General features: G+C 49.5%; 1 protein-coding gene across 1 annotated transcript in view; it reads right to left on the bottom strand.

Annotated features, from left to right (window-relative positions):
• Positions 1-15,071, bottom strand: part of LOC138821857 (E3 ubiquitin-protein ligase CHFR-like) — a 40,776-nt gene extending 25,705 nt beyond the window's left edge. Inside the window, exons 1-5 of the mRNA XM_070014317.1 lie at positions 14,869-15,071; positions 5,384-5,483; positions 3,431-3,540; positions 1,380-1,439; positions 1,071-1,256 (exon numbers count right to left, since the gene is read on the bottom strand). Of these exons, the coding sequence (XP_069870418.1) occupies positions 1,071-1,256; positions 1,380-1,439; positions 3,431-3,540; positions 5,384-5,483; positions 14,869-15,001 (589 nt within the window). The 5' untranslated portion in view covers positions 15,002-15,071. The remainder of the gene's footprint in view (positions 1-1,070; positions 1,257-1,379; positions 1,440-3,430; positions 3,541-5,383; positions 5,484-14,868) is intronic.
• Positions 15,072-18,460: the final 3,389 nt, after the last annotated feature.

Here is an 18,460-nt window from a genome sequence, read left to right as displayed (position 1 = left end):
GCTGAGGGACAGTGCCCAGGCCCAGCAACCGACCAAAAACAAAAAAACAAAACTAGGCAAAAAAAGCAATAAAATTCTACTAAAAAATCTTAAGAAAATCTGTGTGTACATATGTTTGTTTCTGGACTCAGGATTCAGGGCTCAAGAATATAAGTCACACACTCTTCCATTAAGCCCCCAACCCTCACTGCAAAATACCAATGTGCTTAAGAAAGAGGAAGAAATATTTTCATATGTATTATAAAAATATCAGGAAGTGGCGCTGTGGCTCAAGTGGTAGATGCTACCCTTGAGCTGAAGAGTGCAGGGACAGCACCCAGGCCCAGCGTTCAAGCCGTGTGACCGACCAAAATCAACATATAAAAAAAAAAATTAACTTGAAAAACTATTTTGAAGATAATCTGGAAGAAAAAAACATAGTTGGGGAACAGTTGAGAGAGTAAACTCAAAAATACATGTATTGTATTCTAACTCAGGGAATATTTATATATACAATACCTATAAGGAAACATTAGCATCACATCACACTTAGATGGAGTGAATTTTCCCAGTGACCATGGAAGAAGGGAAAAAGAGCCTAAAAGGACAAAGGCATATAAACTGGTTTAAATATCCTATGCAAGGTAAACTTTGAAAACAGTATGTCAAGTGAAAAAAACAAGTCACAGAAGACCACACATAGTATGATTCCATGCAAATAAAATGTCTAAGAAAGGCAAATAAACACAAATATATGGAGTTCCTGTTAGATAACACAATGTTCTGGAATTAGCAGTGATGAATGGATAATGTATAAATATACTAAAAAAACATTGATGTGTACACATTAACAGGCTGGCATTTATTGTATGTGAATTACATTTTTATAGTTTACATAAACTAAGGCCCTTAGACTTTACCATTCTGGGGATGGAACAAGTTATAATTTACTACTATAGAACACTCACTAATGATAATCTTCTGTAGTGGCTCTTCTGTCTCAGTGACAACACAAATAAGGATTAAGGAACAAAAATGTACCACTGCCCTGGTGATCTCCATCACGCTAGAGCTGGAGGAGTGCTCTTTACCTGTGGGAGTCGGCTCTGTGGACGAGGTAGAGGCCACGGGGAAGAGGCCTGATGTGGATGTCGATGGCTGTGCTCCCCCCTCGCACACCTGAGCGGCAGGCAACAGCGGCATATCCTTGGGGTCATCGCCCAACCCTGGAGCTGAGGTATCTTTGGTCACATGGAACACATTTTCTTTATTGGCTTCTGCAAGCCCAAAAGGAACAGAAGGAACACAAAAGGAGCTCAAGAAAATACTGCACAGGTCTTAAAACGCTGTTCCTAGTATTCAACAACCCTTCACATTGTCTTTGCTACAAGTTCACTTACCAAAGGATTCTTGAGTAATGCCTTGCTTTTCATTTAAAGATTCATAGAGGTATGCCACATCTAAAAGGAAATTAATCAAATAAAAAATGGTAGCCATATAAAAAAGCAGTATCTAAGACAAGTGCCAGGGACTCACGCCTGCAACCCTATCTACTCAGGAGGCTGAGATCTAAGGATCATGGTTCAAAGCCAGCCTGGGCAGGAAAGTCTGTGAGACATTTTTTTTTTTTTTTTTTTGCTGGTCCTGGGGCTTGAACTCTGGGTCTAGGCTCTCTCCCTCAGTTTTTTTGGGTCTTCTTGTTTTTTTTGTTTTTTGGGTTTTTTTGGGTCCGGTCCTGGGGCCTGAACTCTGGGCCTGGGCGCTGTCCCTCAGCTCTTCACCTCAAGGCTAGCGCTCTACCATTTGAGCCACAGTGCCACTTCCAGCTTTTTTCTTTTTGCTCATGTGGTGCTGAGGAATCGAACCCAGAGCCTCAGGCATGCAAGGCAAGCGCTCTACCACTGAGCCACCTTCCCAGCCCTCTCCCTGAGTTTTCTGCTCAAGGCTAGTGCTCTTCTACTTGAGACAAAACGTCACTTCAAGACTTTTTCTGAGCAGTTTATAGGAGATAAAGAGACTCACAGATTTTCCAGCCTGGGCTGGCTTCAAACTGATCCTCAGATCTCAGCCTCCTGAGTAGCTAGGATTACAGGTGAGAGCTATCACATCAGCTCAGTAAGACTCTTATCTCCAATTAAGAACCAAAAGTAGAGCGGTAGGGCCCTAGCCTTGAATGGAAAAAGCTCAAGCACAACACCTAGGCCCCAAGTTCAAGCTACAGGACTGGCATGCACATGCATGCGCGCGCGTGCGCACACACACGCATGCATGGGTACGCACACACAGTATTTCATCTCTATTCTCATCTTTTCAATCCTGTCATAGCTTATCTGTTGATTATCTTCACTTAGCATCAAATAACAACATCTACTGACTTAGATTCCAACACAAGTGAACCATTCTTTTTTTGGGGCTGGTCCTGGGGCTTGAACTTAGGCTCTAGGCACTGTCCCCAAGCTTTTGTGCTCAAGGATAGCACACTACACTACCACTGTGAGCCACAGCACCATTTCTGGCTTTGAACAAACATGATCCTCAAATCTCAGCCTCTCAAGTAGTTAGCATTCTATGCCGTGAGCCACTGGTACCCAGCAATGACCTATTATTATGAACCTAAAACTATGCATATCTCAGAGGAAAAAATGGCCTCAGGCAGCAGACTAAGGTGAAGAATCTCATGCCTTGCTTATAATTGCAAGGCACTGAAAACAGGAACAGATACAAGATTCCTCTGGGGGCTAGGAATGTGGCTTAGTGGTAGAGTGCTTGCCTAGCATGCAATGAAGCCCTGGGTTCAATTCCTTAGTACCACATACATAGAAAAAGCCAGAAGTGGTGCTGTGGCTCAAGTGGGAGTGTGCTAGCCTTGAGGAAAAAAGAAGTTCAGGGACAGTGCCCAGGCTCTAAGTTCAAGCCCCAAGACTGGCAAAAAAAAAGAAAAAAGAAAAATTCCTCTGTAAGGCAATGGCCTGGTTTATGTTGAATATGACCTGAGTGATATTTGTCCACCCCTTCCTTTTCCTTACTAAGAAGAGACTTTTCAAAGGATTTCCCTGACTCATGTCCTTGACTCCCACAAACACAAAGCAGAACCACCATTTTGCTCTACGCCCCTATTCCTGCACTTTATTCCTACAGTTACAATTCTTCTACTTTTACAACCCACCCCACCCCATTCATTCCTTCATACCACCCGATTTAGATATAATGCCCAAAACTACATTAGCATTCTTTAAGAAAGTCTCTAAATAGTCAGCATTCAATTTTCAATTGCTTACACCAAAAGTCTACATAAACATGTATATTAAGGTCAGGAATGTAGCCAACCCTAATTTCCCTATAGGAAATATCTCTTTCAACAAATTTTCTTTCTGAAGATGTTGGTCAGTCTCATCTGAACTTTAGTGCAGCATCTGGGCACATGTCTAACCCCAGTGAGTTTTCCTCTTACTGTGTTCCGGCTCATTCTTCCTGTACACTAAATAGATGACATCCCCAGACTGTAGAGGACAAGTCTGTTTTTTAACAACCTTCAGCTTATTGATTACTGTTCCATTGGTACTGTAAAGAAAGAAAGGAAAAGGCAAATTACCCTACTCAAAATAACTAGGATTATTAAATTTTTCTACCACTGTGAGGAAATCTGCTCAATATTATCACTGTGAAAATAATCACAGGAATGATGTAACTATTTAACAATGTATTCATGCAAATACCATCTGACAAAGTTCTTGAGAAAAATCTTGCTGGTCATTTCCTTACTGACAAACTAACTAGCAACACAAACCTTTTACCCAGTGTTTTACTATTTCTGCTGTTCTAATGCAGACTCTTCCAGTGTGCCCCCTTGTGGATCCTGAGGCCTCAGCAGCAACAGCAGTGTACTGCAATTTCCAGCCTCTTCAGAGCTTTACTTAGAGCTATCCATAGCTTTACTCCCTCCCAACAACCATGATCCCAGTCAGTGCATGTCTCAAATAAACACTGACCCCCTTAAGGAACAGGTTCTGGGGAAGCAAAATAAATGCTGGGCTAACAACTGGAAGACACCAGGACATCTGTGCTGTGCTCTAAATGGTCTGGGTTTGGCAGTGACCACACTGCTGGGTGGGGAGGTCATGGTGCTAGTCCTAGACCCAGGGTCAGGAGGTATGGGAGGAAAAGCAAGAAGTGCTTTGTTCAGAGGGATTTCTGAGTAGAGACCTGATATAAAATCAGGAGGTACATGATGGGCAGAGAGCACAGTACACTGAACACATAAAATCTGGTATGTATAGTATTCTAGAAGGCTTTCCATTTTTCTTTCTTGTGGTATTTGGGATCAAGGCCAGGTTTACACATACTAGGCCAGCCATCCTAAGCTATACCCCTAGCTCTGGCTTTTCACCTTTTCTGTATTACTTAAGTAATTCAGAAAATTAATAATTAGAGGCTGGGAAGGTGGCTCAGTGGTAGAGCGCTTGCCTTGCATGCATGAGGCCCTGGGTTCAATTCCTCAGCACCACATAAGCAGAAAAAAAAAGCCGGAAGTGGCACTGTGGCTCAAGTGGTAGAGCGCTAGCCTTGAGCAGAAGAGCTGAGGGACAGCGCCCAGGCCCAGAGTTCCGGCCCCATGACCGGACCCCCCCCAAAAAAAAGAAAATTAATAATTAAAAATAAGATTTTTAAGCCAGGTGGCCAGTGGTTCACACCTGTAATACAAGCTACTCAGGAGGCTGAGATGTGGGATTCCTAGTTTGAGAAGCCAACAGGAAAAGTCTGTGAGATTCTCATCTTTAATTAGCTACCATGTGAACATGGCATTCAGGAAGTTAAGGCCAGAGGAGCCCAAGTTCAAGGCCAGCCTGGGCTATATATATGTATATATAGTGTGTGTATATTCGTGTGTGTGTGTGTGTGTGTGTGTGTGTGTATATATCAAAGTTGGTTATATTTTTCAAGAATCTATACGCTATCAATGCCTTTTTGGGGGGGGGGGTTCAGGTCATGGGGCCTGAACTCTGGGCCTGGGTGCTGTCCCTCAGCAATTCAGCTCAAGGCTAGCGCTCTACCACTTGAGCCACAGCACCACTTCTGGCTTTTTTTTTTTTTTTTTTTGCTTATGTGGTGCTAAGGAATCGAATCCAGGGTCTCAAGCATGCAAGGCAAGCGCTCTACCACTGAGCCACCTTCCCAGCCCCTTTTTAAGTTTTATTTCTGAGCCATATTTGATTTAATTTGAGCACTGGAGCCACAGGCACCAAAGCATCACTTAGGATTCCATAATGGAAATCAGAAAATTCATCTTGATGCCTTGAGAACCTAAGCACCATGTGAGAGAAAGCTAGCTGATGTTACTGTAATGAAGCAATACTGTCAGCTTGCTAAGCCACAGAGGAAACAGAAAAGCTCAGAAAGTACTCACCTGGTGTCTTCCAGCATCACCTGACCAGACTTTTCATCCACTAAAATTTTACAGTGATCTCCAGACACAAGTTTATTGCTAGGGAATGAGAGGTCGCAGCCTATAACACAAAGGACAGAAGGATGCTGGACATGATTTTAGGTTCTGTGGCCATTAACTATCTCTGCTTTCTCAACACATGTAACGCACTATATACATTTACGAAAACAGCATTTAAATACTTTATGTGTTAACCCGAAGTTAGGGGTAGAGGTTGTGTCCACAACTCTTTTTTTAGCTTGAACCTGGGCTTGGGCGCTATCCCTACCCTCTTCAGCTCAAGGCAAGCCCTCTACCACTTGAGCCACACAGCCACTTCTGGTTTTCTGGTAGTCAATTGGAGATAAGAGTCTCATGGACTTCCCTGCCCAGGCTGGCTTTGAATTTCAATCCTCAGATTTCAGCATCCTGAGTAGCTAGGATTACAGATGTGAGTCACCAGCACCTCACAATCTATAACCTTTTTAAGCCTGGTCACCTGGAACACATCCCATCATATAAACATTTTTTCAACATGATTTGTGACACACACATATGCACAGCTTTCCCTGATAAATATAACCTGAACTTAAAAAAAAAAAACCCAGGTGCTGATGGCTCACACCTGTAATCCTAGCTACTCAGGAGGCTGAGATCTAAGGATCGAGGTTCAAAGCCAGCCCAGGCAGGAAAGTCCATGAGACTTTTTTTTTTTCTTCTGTTGGTCGTGGGGCTTGAACTCTGGACCTGGGCACTGTCCCTCAGCTCTTCAGCTCACGAAGATTACCACTTGAGCCATACATAGTGCCACTTCTAGTTTCCTGGTTGTTTGTTGGAGATAAGAGTCTCATGGGGGGCTGGAAGGTGGCTCAGTGGTAGAGCCTTGCATGCATGAGGCCCTGGGTTCGATTCCTCAGCACCACATAAGCAGGAAAAAAAAGGCCGGAAGTGGTGCTATGGCTCAAGTGGTAGAACGCTAGCCTTGAGGTGAAGAGCTGAGGGACAGCGCCCAGGCCCAGAGTTCAGGCCCCACAACTGGACCCCCCCCCCAAAAAAAAAGAGTCTCATGGTCTTTCCTGACTGGGCTGGCTTTGAACTGTGATCCTCAGATCTCAGCCTCCTGAGTAGCTAGGATTACAGGTGTGAGCCACTGGCACCCTGCCTCGGACCGGGTTCTGTCGGGACGACGGAGGATACCTAGGGGAGGAACCTGGAATAGGACGGGGAGATGGCAAACAGACAACTCACACACATTAGGAGTGGATGCTGTGTGCTGAGTGCTGAGTGCGATTTAATGCAGAGGATAACAAACTTTTATAGCAAAAAGTCTCCATAAGAAAGGGCAAAAGGTTACATAATCTTGCTGCAGGGCTTCATTCTTGGGCGGTCACCAGCTGGTCGCCTGATAGGCACTTGTTTCCAGCTTTACCTCTATTTTTAAGAAATACAATTGGTTTCGATGATTGTCACCAATTAACCACTACTTTATTCTATAGAGGCCTTAACTGTCCCAATAAGATCTTTCCTGTTCCTTCTTTAATAGTAAGCACCACGGAGGCTTAGATTTAGCAAGTCTCTTAGTAAATGAGGAAGTTCTTTCTCCTAAGTAGTTATCTCAGCAATTGCCATACATTCTTTCTGTTCTAGCCGCGCCTACAACTTTTTGTAAATTTCTTACAATTCCTTCTGCTGGAGTGACTTTGTGAAACCCCCAATACTTTTATATTTACTTATAACTTGTCTACTAGCCTCCATAAGAGGGGTTTCAGGGTAGCACTTAACTCTGGTGAGTTAGTCATATTTTTAAGACACTCATCAGATATTGGAGTCAACACTCTTAAAGAGCTTTGAATAAGGGAACGTTGACAATGAGTAAGTACAATGAGCAGTAGAAACAGTAAAAGATTAATAGGCACTCTTATGAGGAAAAGATAGGCAGAAACACATCTTTTCCAGGGGTTTTGCCAGCCTTTTCCCAGGAGTAGGCCTCTTAGAAGCCCTATTCTCCGAGGTAGACTTCGGTGAAGTCCCAAAACTTGGAGATAGGTTTCTGTAAAGCCCCATTCTCTGAGGTAGACTTCGGTGAAGTCCCAAAACTCAGAGATAGGTCTCGAGGCCCCTATCATGGTCTTATGATAGATGGTTTCCCATGCTAAGCAGACTCTACTGGGGTCGGCGTGGCAGCACCCAGCATGAGACTCTTACCTACCATTAGACACCAGAAAACCAGAAGTGGTGCTGGGGCTCAAGTTGTAGAGTGTACCCCTGAGCAGAAGAGCTCAGGGACAGAGCCCAGGCTTTCAGTTCAAGCCCCACAACCAACCAAAAAAGAAAAAAAAAAAATAGTCCACAAGTCAGTGACAGAACTCGAATGATGAAGCAGGAGAATCTAGAGTTCAAGAGTAGCCTAGGCTATGCTAAGTAGACCCTGTTACAAAACGTGTGCATGTGTGTGCGTGCACACCACCTCTTTATCTTGCATTTTCCTGACCCTCAATCCCAAACTGCCCTACAGTCTTGTGAATCAGAAGACTCAATATTGTTTTTACCCCTCCCCCCCCCCCAATTGGGCTAAAACATTTGTTGGCAAGTCAGAGGAAGAGCTAAGGCCAGGTGTCATCCCCTCTTCCAATACCCAAGGGAATCCCTCTGTAAGAAGAGGGCAGTCCAGAAGCCTGTGGACTCAGAGGCCCTTGGCTATGTACAGGATGCCCTAATTGATGTCCTGGCTCTCAAACAGGTTTAGGCAGGTGGCCAATTTTTGCTCCAGTGGCTACTTGATGCCTATGAGCTCTGGAACCCCTAGCTCTGCCAGCATGTCAACACACTTGCTGCTGTCACTGCCCAACTGGGCTTAGCTGTTGCTCATCAATGTGTGATCTGTACCAGTTCAGTTCCACAGTGGGTCTCCATCTTGCCCGTGTATATCCAGAGAAGGGTTTATGCAGAGTTCAACTGAACCTCCATCTCAAGACCTTGGAAGGTCCCTAAAGGTCATGTCTTGAAACACGTTCATCTGTAATTGCTCCCTAGTTCACCACTTGGTCTGGCTGGGGAGCCAATGGACATCCTTCCAGTTCTTCTTTTTTTTGGTCGTGGGTCCTGAACTCTACCTGGGCGCTGTGCCTCAGCTCTTCTGCTGTAGACTAGCACTCTACCACTTGAGCCTCAGCCCCACTTCTGGCTTTTTCTGCTTATGTGGTGCTGAGGAATCGAACCCAGGGCCTCATGTATGCAAGGCAAGCGCTCTACCACTGAGCCACCTTCCCAGCCCCCCTTTCAGTTATTCTGTCATGACCTCATACTGGCTTTTTATGTCACTCAGGATCTTGGCTAAGCTGGTGTCTCGTACAGACTGCACCAGAACTGACCTAGCTACCTATCAGATCTATAGGACATTTTTTCTTTGTTCTTCTTTTTGGGGGGAGGGAGGGGAAGGGAGGAAGAGCAGTCATGGGGCTTGAACTCAGGGCCTGGGCACTGTCCCTGAGCTTCTTTTACTCAAGACTAGTGCTCTACCATTTGAGCCACAGTGCTACTTCCAGTACTAAGGAATAAAATCCAGGTCTTCATGCATGCTACGCAAGCACTCTACCACTAAGCTACATTCCCAGCCCTTCTTTTTTTGTGCTGGTCCTAGGGCTTGAACTCAAGTCCTAGGCACTATATCTGAACTTTTTTTTTTTTGGTTGGTTGTGGGGCTTGAACTCCAAGCCTGGGTGTGATCCATGAGCTCTTCAGCTACAGCCAACTTCTGGCTCTTTGGTAGTTTACTGGAGACTAAGTCTCATACTGTGAACTTCAGATCTCAGTCTCCTAAGTAGCTAGGATTACAGGCGTGAGCCACTAGCACCCAGCGTGTTTGTTCTTCTTTAAGTAGGCCAGCTACTCTTGTAGGAGCTGCCTCTCCAGGTTGGTCCTGGCCAGGTCACTTATGTCAGCCTCCATGCTCAGAAGCAGGCCCTGGTCCACTCTATCTCAAAATACAATCAAAAGCCACCTGCAGCCTGACAGGTACTGTCCATCCTAAGCACGAGCCTAGACTTCACATTGGTGGCTCTAAAAATCTTGTTGCACTGATCCCCAGTGGTCTCAAAATAGTGACTGTGGTCACAGGAAGACTTTGACCTTTGCTTCTATTATCAGTCTCAGATCTTCACCTCTAGTTAGAACTAGTCTGCTTCTAGACATGTATCTTATAGAGCAAAATACCACTTAGTGAGAACCTGCAATAGTGACACTATTGTGGTTGCCTGTCAACAGCCTGTTGGACACAAAATGGCCACTGCCACCAACAGCCCCGAGAGGAGGCTAAGCATGTGCATACCTGGAGGACATAAACATGCCTTAACCATCTAAGCCCCCAAGAGGAAGTGGGAAATCTGGAACTCTTATACACCGTTAGTGGGAATGCATATTAGCACAATCACTTTAAAAAAAACAGTTGGCATCTTTTTTTTTTTTTTGCCAGACCTGGGGTTGAACTCAGGGCCTAGGCACTGTCCCTAAGCTGCTTTTGCTCAAATCTACCACTATACCTTTTGAACCACCTCTGGCTTTTTCTGTTTATGTGGTACTGAGGAATTGAACCTAGCACTCTACCACTGAGCCCCATTCCCAGCCTTGGCATCTTCTCAAGTTAAATATACAATTGACACATACCCCAGTAATTCCACTTCTAGGTATTTGGGTAAGAAAAGTAAACAGGTAGCCGGGCGCTGGTGGCTCATGCCTGCAATCCTAACTACTCAGGAGGCTGAGATCTGAGGATCGCGGTTCAAAGCCAGCCCGGGCAGGAGAGACCGTGAGACTCCTATCTCCAATAAACCACCAGAAAACAGGAAGTGGCGCTGTAGCTCAAGTGGTAGAGCACTCGTCTTGAGCTGAAGAGCTGAAGGACAGCGCCCAGGCCCAGAGTTCAAGCCCCACGACCGACAAAAAAAAAAAAAGAAAACAGGTGTATAAATAAAGAAAATATTTATAGTAACTTGACTTTTTCTTTTCTCTTTCACAGAGGGTCTGGCTGTGTAGCCCATGCTGGCCTTGATCTAGGCTTTGTTTATGCATATACTTTCAAAGTTGAAATAAAAAACTGGATAGTGAGATTTATACAGTCCTCTGCTTTCCCAAAATAGATGTGCTGTAAGGTGAAAAATAAGAAGACTTTTGCTCCTATACAACAATCTTTCTCATTCTCTCTCTCTCTTTTTTTTTTTTGGTTGGTCACAGGGCTTGAACTCTGGGCCTGGGCGCTGTCCCCGCACTCTTCAGCTCAAGGCGAATGCTCTACCGCTTGAGCCACAGCGCCAGTTCCTGTATTCTAGTGGTTTTTTGGAGATAGAGTCTCACAGACTTTCCCACCCCGGCTGGCTTTGAACTGCAATCCTCAGATCTTAGCCTCCTGAGTAGCTAGGATTACAGGCATGAGCCACCAGCACCCGGTTTCTCATTCTCTTTTGTAAAAGTACAGAGCCATACTGGTGACATTAATTTTCAGACCAACGAAATGCCTTTGGTGACCTAGGGCATGTGTCTGTAGAAAAGCAACAGAGGAAGTAAAATTACCAGATATTCCTTTAGATGTTCGCTAAACGGTAACTTTGGAGGGTAAAGGCACTTTCTCTCACTGGTTGTGTAACATTGTTCTAGTCCTTAGCTTCTCAGATTCATTACTGCTACAAGCTGGGACTTAGAGATTCATTACATAAATATGCTACAAGCTGGGACTTAGAGATCTTTTGAAGTGTAAATAACTTCAGCTACAAATTACCATCTAAGCATTGTGTTGCTTCATTCTTAAGTGTGGTATACTTTGCTTTTATTTGTCTTAAGGCCATGTATGTATGTATGTACCTATGTATCTATGTATCTATGTATGTATGTATGTGTGTATCTATCTATCTATCTATCTATCTATCTATCTATCTATCTATCTATCTATCCATCCATCCATCCATCTGCTGGTATCAGAGTTTGAACTCAGATCCTCACACTTGCTCTGCTGAAACCTCACATATGCCTCCAGCCTATGTCTCAAGGTATTTTCTAAATGTTCCCTTTTGTTTGACCCAGTAGCTGTATAAGAGTGATGCATAGCCAGGCACTGGTGGCTCAAGCCTGTAATCCTAGCTACTCAGGAGGCTGAGATCTGAGGATCATGGTTCAAAGTCAGCCTGCACAGGAAAGTAAGTCCATGAGACTCTTATCTCCATTAAACTATTCAAAAAAGCCAGAAGTGGTGCTGTGGCTCAAGTGGTAACGTGCTGGCCTTGAGCTGAAGAGCACAGGGCCAGCACCCAGGTCCAGAGTTCAAGTCCCAAACCTAACAAAAAAATGCTTAATTTCTAAATAAATGGACTTTCCAGGTTTTCTTTCACCTATTGATTTCTAATTTCATTCTGCTCTGGTCAGAGAAAAACCTCTGTATAGCAATGAACATGAGCTCATATTCTAGAGGGCAGTTAATACAACTGCTTACCAAAGTGGTAATGAGGACTAAGAGATCTGAATGAAGTGTTCAGAAAAGGGAAAAGGGAGGTAGGGAAGGTGGCTCAGTGGTAGAGTGGTTGTCTTGCATGCATGAGGCCCTGGGTTCAATTCCGCAGCACCACATAAGCAGAAAAAGCTGGAAGTGGCACTGTGGCTCAAGCTGTAGAGCACTAGCCTTGAGCTGAAGAGCTGAGGGACAGCGCCCAGGCCTACAGTTCAAGCGCCATGACCAACAAAAAAAAAAGGAAAAGCGGACCTGGCAGACAATAAAGTGAATGGTAGGTCTTGCCTGGAGTGCGCGCTGCATCCCCGGCTGCCTGCCTGACCTGCCAGCACGTGGCCCGTCTGCCTGTCCACCTGTCCTGTCAGCATTCATCCTGTCCAGCTGTCCCGCCGGCACCCATCCTGTCTGCCTGTCCTGCCAGCACCTGTCCTGTCCACCTGTCCTGTCAGCACTCGTCTGTCCACCTGTCCTGTCAGCACTCGTCTGTCCACCTGTCCTGCCAGCACTCGTCTGTCCACCTGTCCTGCAAGCACTCATTCTGTCCACCTGTCCTGCCAGCACCCGTGTGTCCACCTGTCCTGCCAGCACTCATCCTGTCCACCTGTCCTGCCAGCACTTGTCTGTCCACCTGTCCTGCCAGCACTCATCCTGTCCATTTGTCCTGCCAGCACCCGTGTGTCCACCTGTCCTGCCAGCACCCGTCCTGTCCAACTGTCCTGCCAGCACCCGTCCTGTCCACCTGTCCTGCCAGCACTCGTCTGTCCACCTGTCCTGCCAGCACTCGTCTGTCCACCTGTCCTGCCAGCACTCGTCTGTCCACCTGTCCTGCTAGCACTTGTCTGTCCACCTGTCCTGCCAGCACCCGTCCTGTCCACCTGTCCTGCCAGCACTCGTCTGTCCACCTGTCCTGCCAGCACCCGTCCTGTCCACCTGTCCTGCCAGCACTCGTCTGTCCACCTGTCCTGCCAGCACTCGTCTGTCCACCTGTCCTGCCAGCACTCGTCTGTCCACCTGTCCTGCTAGCACTTGTCTGTCCACCTGTCCTGCCAGCACCCGTCCTGTCCACCTGTCCTGCCAGCACTCGTCTGTCCACCTGTCCTGCCAGCACCCGTCCTGTCCACCTGTCCTGCCAGCACTCGTCTGTCCACCTGTCCTGTCAGCACTCGTCTGTCCAACTGTCCTGCCAACACTCGTCTGTCCACCTGTCCTGCCAGCACTCGTCTGTCCACCTGTCCTGCCAGCACCCGTCCTGTCCACCTGTCCTGCCAGCACTCGTCTGTCCACCTGTCCTGCCAGCACTCGTCTGTCCACCTGTCCTGCCAGCACTTGTCTGTCCACCTGTCCTGCCAGCACCCGTCCTGTCCACCTGTCCTGCCAGCACTCGTCTGTCCACCTGTCCTGCCAGCACCCGTCCTGTCCACCTGTCCTGCCAGCACTCGTCTGTCCACCTGTCCTGCCAGCACCTGTGTGTCCATCTGTCCTGCCAGCACTCGTCTGTCCACCTGTCCTGCCAGCACTCATCTGTCCACCTGTCCTGCTAGCACTTGTCTGTCCACCTGTCCTGCCAGCACCCGTCCTGTCCACCTGTCCTGCCAGCACTCGTCTGTCCACCTGTCCTGTCAGCACTCGTCTGTCCAACTGTCCTGCCAGCACCCGTCCTGTCCACCTGTCCTGCCAGCACCCGTCCTGTCCACCTGTCCTGCCAGCACTTGTCTGTCCACCTGTCCTGCCAGCACTCGTCTGTCCACCTGTCCTGCCAGCACTCATCCTGTCCACCTGTCTGTCAGCACTCGTCTGTCCACCTGTCCTGCCAGCACTCGTCTGTCCACCTGCCCTGCCAGCACTCGTCCTGTCCACCTGTCCTGTCAGCACTTGTCGGTCTGTCTGGCCAGCACTCATCCTGTCCACCTGTCCAGCCAGCCTCGTCCTGTCCGCCACCTGTGGTTCCTGCTGTCTCCTATCCAATTCCTAGGTCTCAGTTCCTAGCTCCGGTCTTCTGTCCAGAACTGGAGATCTCAGTCCCAACCAGCCCTGCACACCGGCAGCCCCACGGTCCGACCCCCGTACCTCTCCTCGGCCCAGGAGTCCACTCCCACTGCCCGGCCCGGCCTCGTACCTCTCCCCAACCTGGGCGTACTCTCCCGGCCCGGCCCGGCCCCGCACTCTCCCGGCCCCGCACTCTCCCGGCCCGGCCCGGCCCGGCCCCGCACGGCCCAGCCCCGCACTCTCCTGGCCCCGCACTCTCCCGGCCCAGCCCCGCACTCTCCCGGCCCGGCCCGGCCCAGCCCCGCACTCTCCCGGCCCGGCCCGGCCCAGCCCCGCACTCTCCCGGCCCGGCCCGGCCCCGCACTCTCCCGGCCCCGCACTCTCCCGGCCCGGCCCGGCCCGGCCCCGCACTCTCCCGGCCCGGCCCGGCCCCGCACTCTCCCGGCCCGGCCCAGCCCCGCACTCTCCCGGCCCGGCCCAGCCCCGCACTCTCCCGGCCCGGCCCGGCCCAGCCCCGCACTCTCCCGGCCCGGCCCGGCCCAGCCCCGCACTCTCCCGGCCCGGCCCAGCCCCGCACTCTCCCGGCCCGGCCCGGCCCAGCCCCGCACTCTCCCGGCCCGGCCCAGCCCCGCACTCTCCCGGCCCGGCCCGGCCCAGCCCCGCACTCTCCCGGCCCGGCCCGGCCCAGCCCCGCACTCTCCCGGCCCGGCCCGGCCCAGCCCCGCACTCTCCCGGCCCGGCCCGGCCCCGCACTCTCCCGGCCCGGCCCGGCCCGGCCCCGCACTCTCCCGGCCCGGCCCGGCCCCGCACTCTCCCGGCCCGGCCCGGCCCCGCACTCTCCCGGCCCGGCCCAGCCCCGCACTCTCCCGGCCCGGCCCGGCCCAGCCCCGCACTCTCCCGGCCCCGCACTCTCCCGGCCCCGCACTCTCCCGGCCCCGCACTCTCCCGGCCCGGCCCGGCCCGGCCCCGCACTCTCCCGGCCCCGTACCTCTCCGCCGCCCGAGCGTCCACTCGCGCTTCCACAGGAGGACGTGCGGCTCGCCCTCCTCGGCGCCCAGGCGCAGGAGCCGCCCCCAGGGCCGCTGCCGCGGCGGCCGCTCGCCGTCCCCGGGCCGCTCCATCGGAGCGCGTCACCGAGACCCGGAAACGCCGGCCGGGGGACGACGGCCCGACCCCGGGAGCCGCAGAGCTCGGCGCCGCCGCCCCTCGGCCGCCGCCCCGCCCAGCCCGCCCGTCGGCCGCGGCGCCTGGCCGGCCGCAGCCCCGCCCGCGCGCCCGCGCACCCCCAGCCACGCGCCGACCCCGGAACCGGCCGCGCCGCCGCCGCCGCCGCCGCCGCCGCCGCTGTCAGCGGACATCGCGGGTCCCCAGCTGATCCGCGGGCGGGGCCGGGCGGCGCGTGCGACTATTGGCTGGCGGAAACGCCAGCGAGAGCACCGGCTAGAGAGGAGCTGGGAGCGTCCGTCCAGCGGGTGGGCGGGCTGACAGAAAGAGCATGCGCAGACGAAAGCCTGAAGGCGAGGCTGCCATCTTTGATTCTGGCGGGGATCGCGGAAGTGGCTGCGGTGAGCGCCATATTATGTGGGGCAAAGGGGTAGAGCAACTTCTACACTTGTTTTGGAAAGATACAAGTGCCTTCTAGATTCAGAAGCGAAGGTCTACTTTACTTGTAAAAAATGAATGTAAACAGAAGCCATTTTCATTTCCCATTTTCACAAATGAAATTACAAAGGTGGACAAGGTCAGTAGTAAGGACCAAGGCCTAGGCAAATGAGAGAACCATGGTGTTAGTCAGAGGACAAATTGGATCACGTTTCAGAGAGAAAGATTTGCAGAAACGAACAACTTTCCGTTTTTTAATTTTTTACATTTTTTGTGGGGCTTGAACTCTGGGCCTGGGCGCTGCCCCTCAGCTCTGCAACTAAAGACCAGCGCCCCACCGCTTGAGCCACAGCACCACTTCCAGTTTTCTAGTGGTTTGTTGGAGATAAGAGTCTCATAGGCTTACCTGCCCGGGCTGGCTTTGAACCGTGATCCTCAGATCTCAGCCTCCTGAGTGTAAGGTCTGCTCCTGAATGGCTAGCAGATTCCACCCTCCTTGCAGCAAAGTCTCCACTCAGTACCTGCATTACCTAGGCAAGTGGGACACCTGGTAGAGGTCACATCTGCATCCCCTGAGGTCACATCTGAATTTGATGTGACCTTTCTCCTTGCACACCCTAGATAAGGCCTAGCCCAGGCCCAGAAGCTCTCTCTCTGCTCTTTTCTAGCTCTTTCCTCTCTTTTTCCCAGCTCTCTCTCTTTCCCAGGCCTTTCCCAGCCACGTGGAGTGCCAACCTTGCCTGGTCCCAGCATGTCTACTGAATAAACCTACCCCTTACCTGAATAACACATGCGTGGTGCTGTTCTAACTTGGCTACCTCTTTTTTAAAAACCTAACACTAAGTAGCTAGGCTTATAGGCATGAGCCACTGGCGCCCAGCTATCTTTACTTTTTAAATGCATGTTTCCCTGGGCTTGGCAATCCCTTTGTGGAAAGTAACAGGATCTTTCTGTGTGGCTCAAAGGAAGATGCTGAAGGATGTTCTGAAAATAAAAGGTTATCAGGGTTCAGTGGTAGAGTGCTTGCCTCGAATGCATAAGGCCCTGGGTTCGATTCCTCAGTACCACATAAGCAGAAAAGGCTGGAAGTAGCGTGATGGCTCAAGTGGCAGAGTGCTAGCCTTTAGTTGAAGAGCTGAGGGACAGTATCCTGGCCCAGAGTTCAGGCCCATGAACTGACAAAAAAAAAAAAGATATTGGTAGAGCCTGTTACAAGCCTCTGCTATATGCTATAAATTACTGCCCCCAAGCCGGGCGCTGGTGGCTCACGCCTGTAATCCTAGCTACTCAGGAGGCTGAGATCTGAGGATCGCGGTTCAAAGCCAGCCCGGGCAGGAGAGACTGTGAGACTCCTATCTCCAATAAACCACCAGAAAACCGGAAGTGGCGCTGTAGCTCAAGTGGTAGAGCGCTCGCCTTGAGCTGAAGAGCTGAGGGACAGCGCCCAGGCCCAGAGTTCAAGCCCCACAGCCGACAATAAAAAAAAAAAAAAAAAAAAAAAAAAAAATTACTGCCCCCAGGCTACAAACCTGTACAGCATGTTACAATTCTAAACATTGTAGGAAATGTAACACAATGGTAATTATGTGACTAAATATACTTAAAGATAGAAAATGAATAGTAAGTAGCTAGGCAATAGGAATTTCTTTTTGTTGTTTGCTTGATTGTTTTTTGTCATGGGGCTTGAACTCAGGACCTGGTCCTTGAACTGTTTTGCTCAACTCTAGTACTCTGCCACTTTGAGCCACAGCTCCACTTCCTGTTTTCTGGTAGTTAATTGGAAACAACAGTCTCAGGGACTTTCCTGCCCAGGCTGGCTTTGAACTGTAACTCTCAGATCTCAGCCTGAGTAGCTAGGAATTCAGGCATGAGCTACCAGCACCCAGTACTTCATAATAATCTTACATATCTACTTTTGTGGAGTATAACTGGACTGGTGTCATGGACATGGACTTGTACATAGCACAGTTCATTTGCTGTGAATTCCTTGATCTAAGGCAATGCTTTGTAAGTTAACCATTGTTAAAAGGTTAATCATCCTAGAAGCCACACTTGGAGTCTTTATTATACATTTAGTAGGCTTCCCGCAGCCAGTTGTTACAAAGGCCTGTGGCCCTCAAATACATATACCATAGCTAGGAAACAGGCTAGAGAGGAAAGAACAAAAACAATACCAACAAGTTAACTTAACTCTGATGGAGAGCTGAATTGGGAAGGCATGATGACTGGAGACAAGCCAGGAGACAGAAGTGGCATTGTCCTGGTGGCTGGTCTGGTCTGGGACTGAATACTGAGTGGATCTACAGGAAATTCCCAGTCCCAGGCACTGGACTGACAGATTCAGTAACCCATCAGTCAAGTGCCTGCCCCTGCTTCCAGGGTTTGAGGCATGCCCATCATCTAGGAGGCCGGTGATAGTCAGTCAGGGGGCTTTTCCCTCCTCCAGCATGAAGACAAGATTCTAGACCCTACCATCCAACCATGTGGCCAATTTGGTTCCAACCAGACCTGACCTTACTTCACCATGATGGCGGGTTCTGTGAACCCAAGATTACTTTTTACAGAAGCACTGTGTACAGAGAGAGCAAGTCTATATCCAGATTGTCTATTCCAACAAGAACAAATGGTTTCCCTTTGAATGGAATTGGCTCAATGTAATCAACCTGCTGCCACCAAGTTGTTTCCATGCCAGCTGCAGAGAAATGGGAGATCAAGGAAAGGGGAATTTCTTGAGAGTATATTTAGGAATGATAGGGAACATAGGGATGGTGCCATCTACACTGGGCTTTTTTTGGTAGTCTACCTCTGTTCTAGAAGACCACCAGGAGAGACCCCACAAACATAGACTACAGACAACAGAAAGTCTTTATTACAAGCCAGAACTACATTGCTTAATCAGGTGCCCAAAAGTGTTGTCCTGAGCCCCCATTTAGGGCCTCTTTTTCAGCAAAAATTTATATTCTTGGGGCTGGGAAGGT

Source organism: Dipodomys merriami, unplaced genomic scaffold, assembly GCF_024711535.1.
Source record: "Dipodomys merriami isolate MVZ:Mamm:240054 unplaced genomic scaffold, mDipMer1.0.p SCAF_943, whole genome shotgun sequence".
NCBI classification, from domain to species: Eukaryota; Metazoa; Chordata; class Mammalia; order Rodentia; family Heteromyidae; genus Dipodomys; species Dipodomys merriami.
The sequence above is the reverse complement of the archived record's forward strand: the minus strand, read 5'-3'. Positions and strand labels throughout refer to the sequence as shown.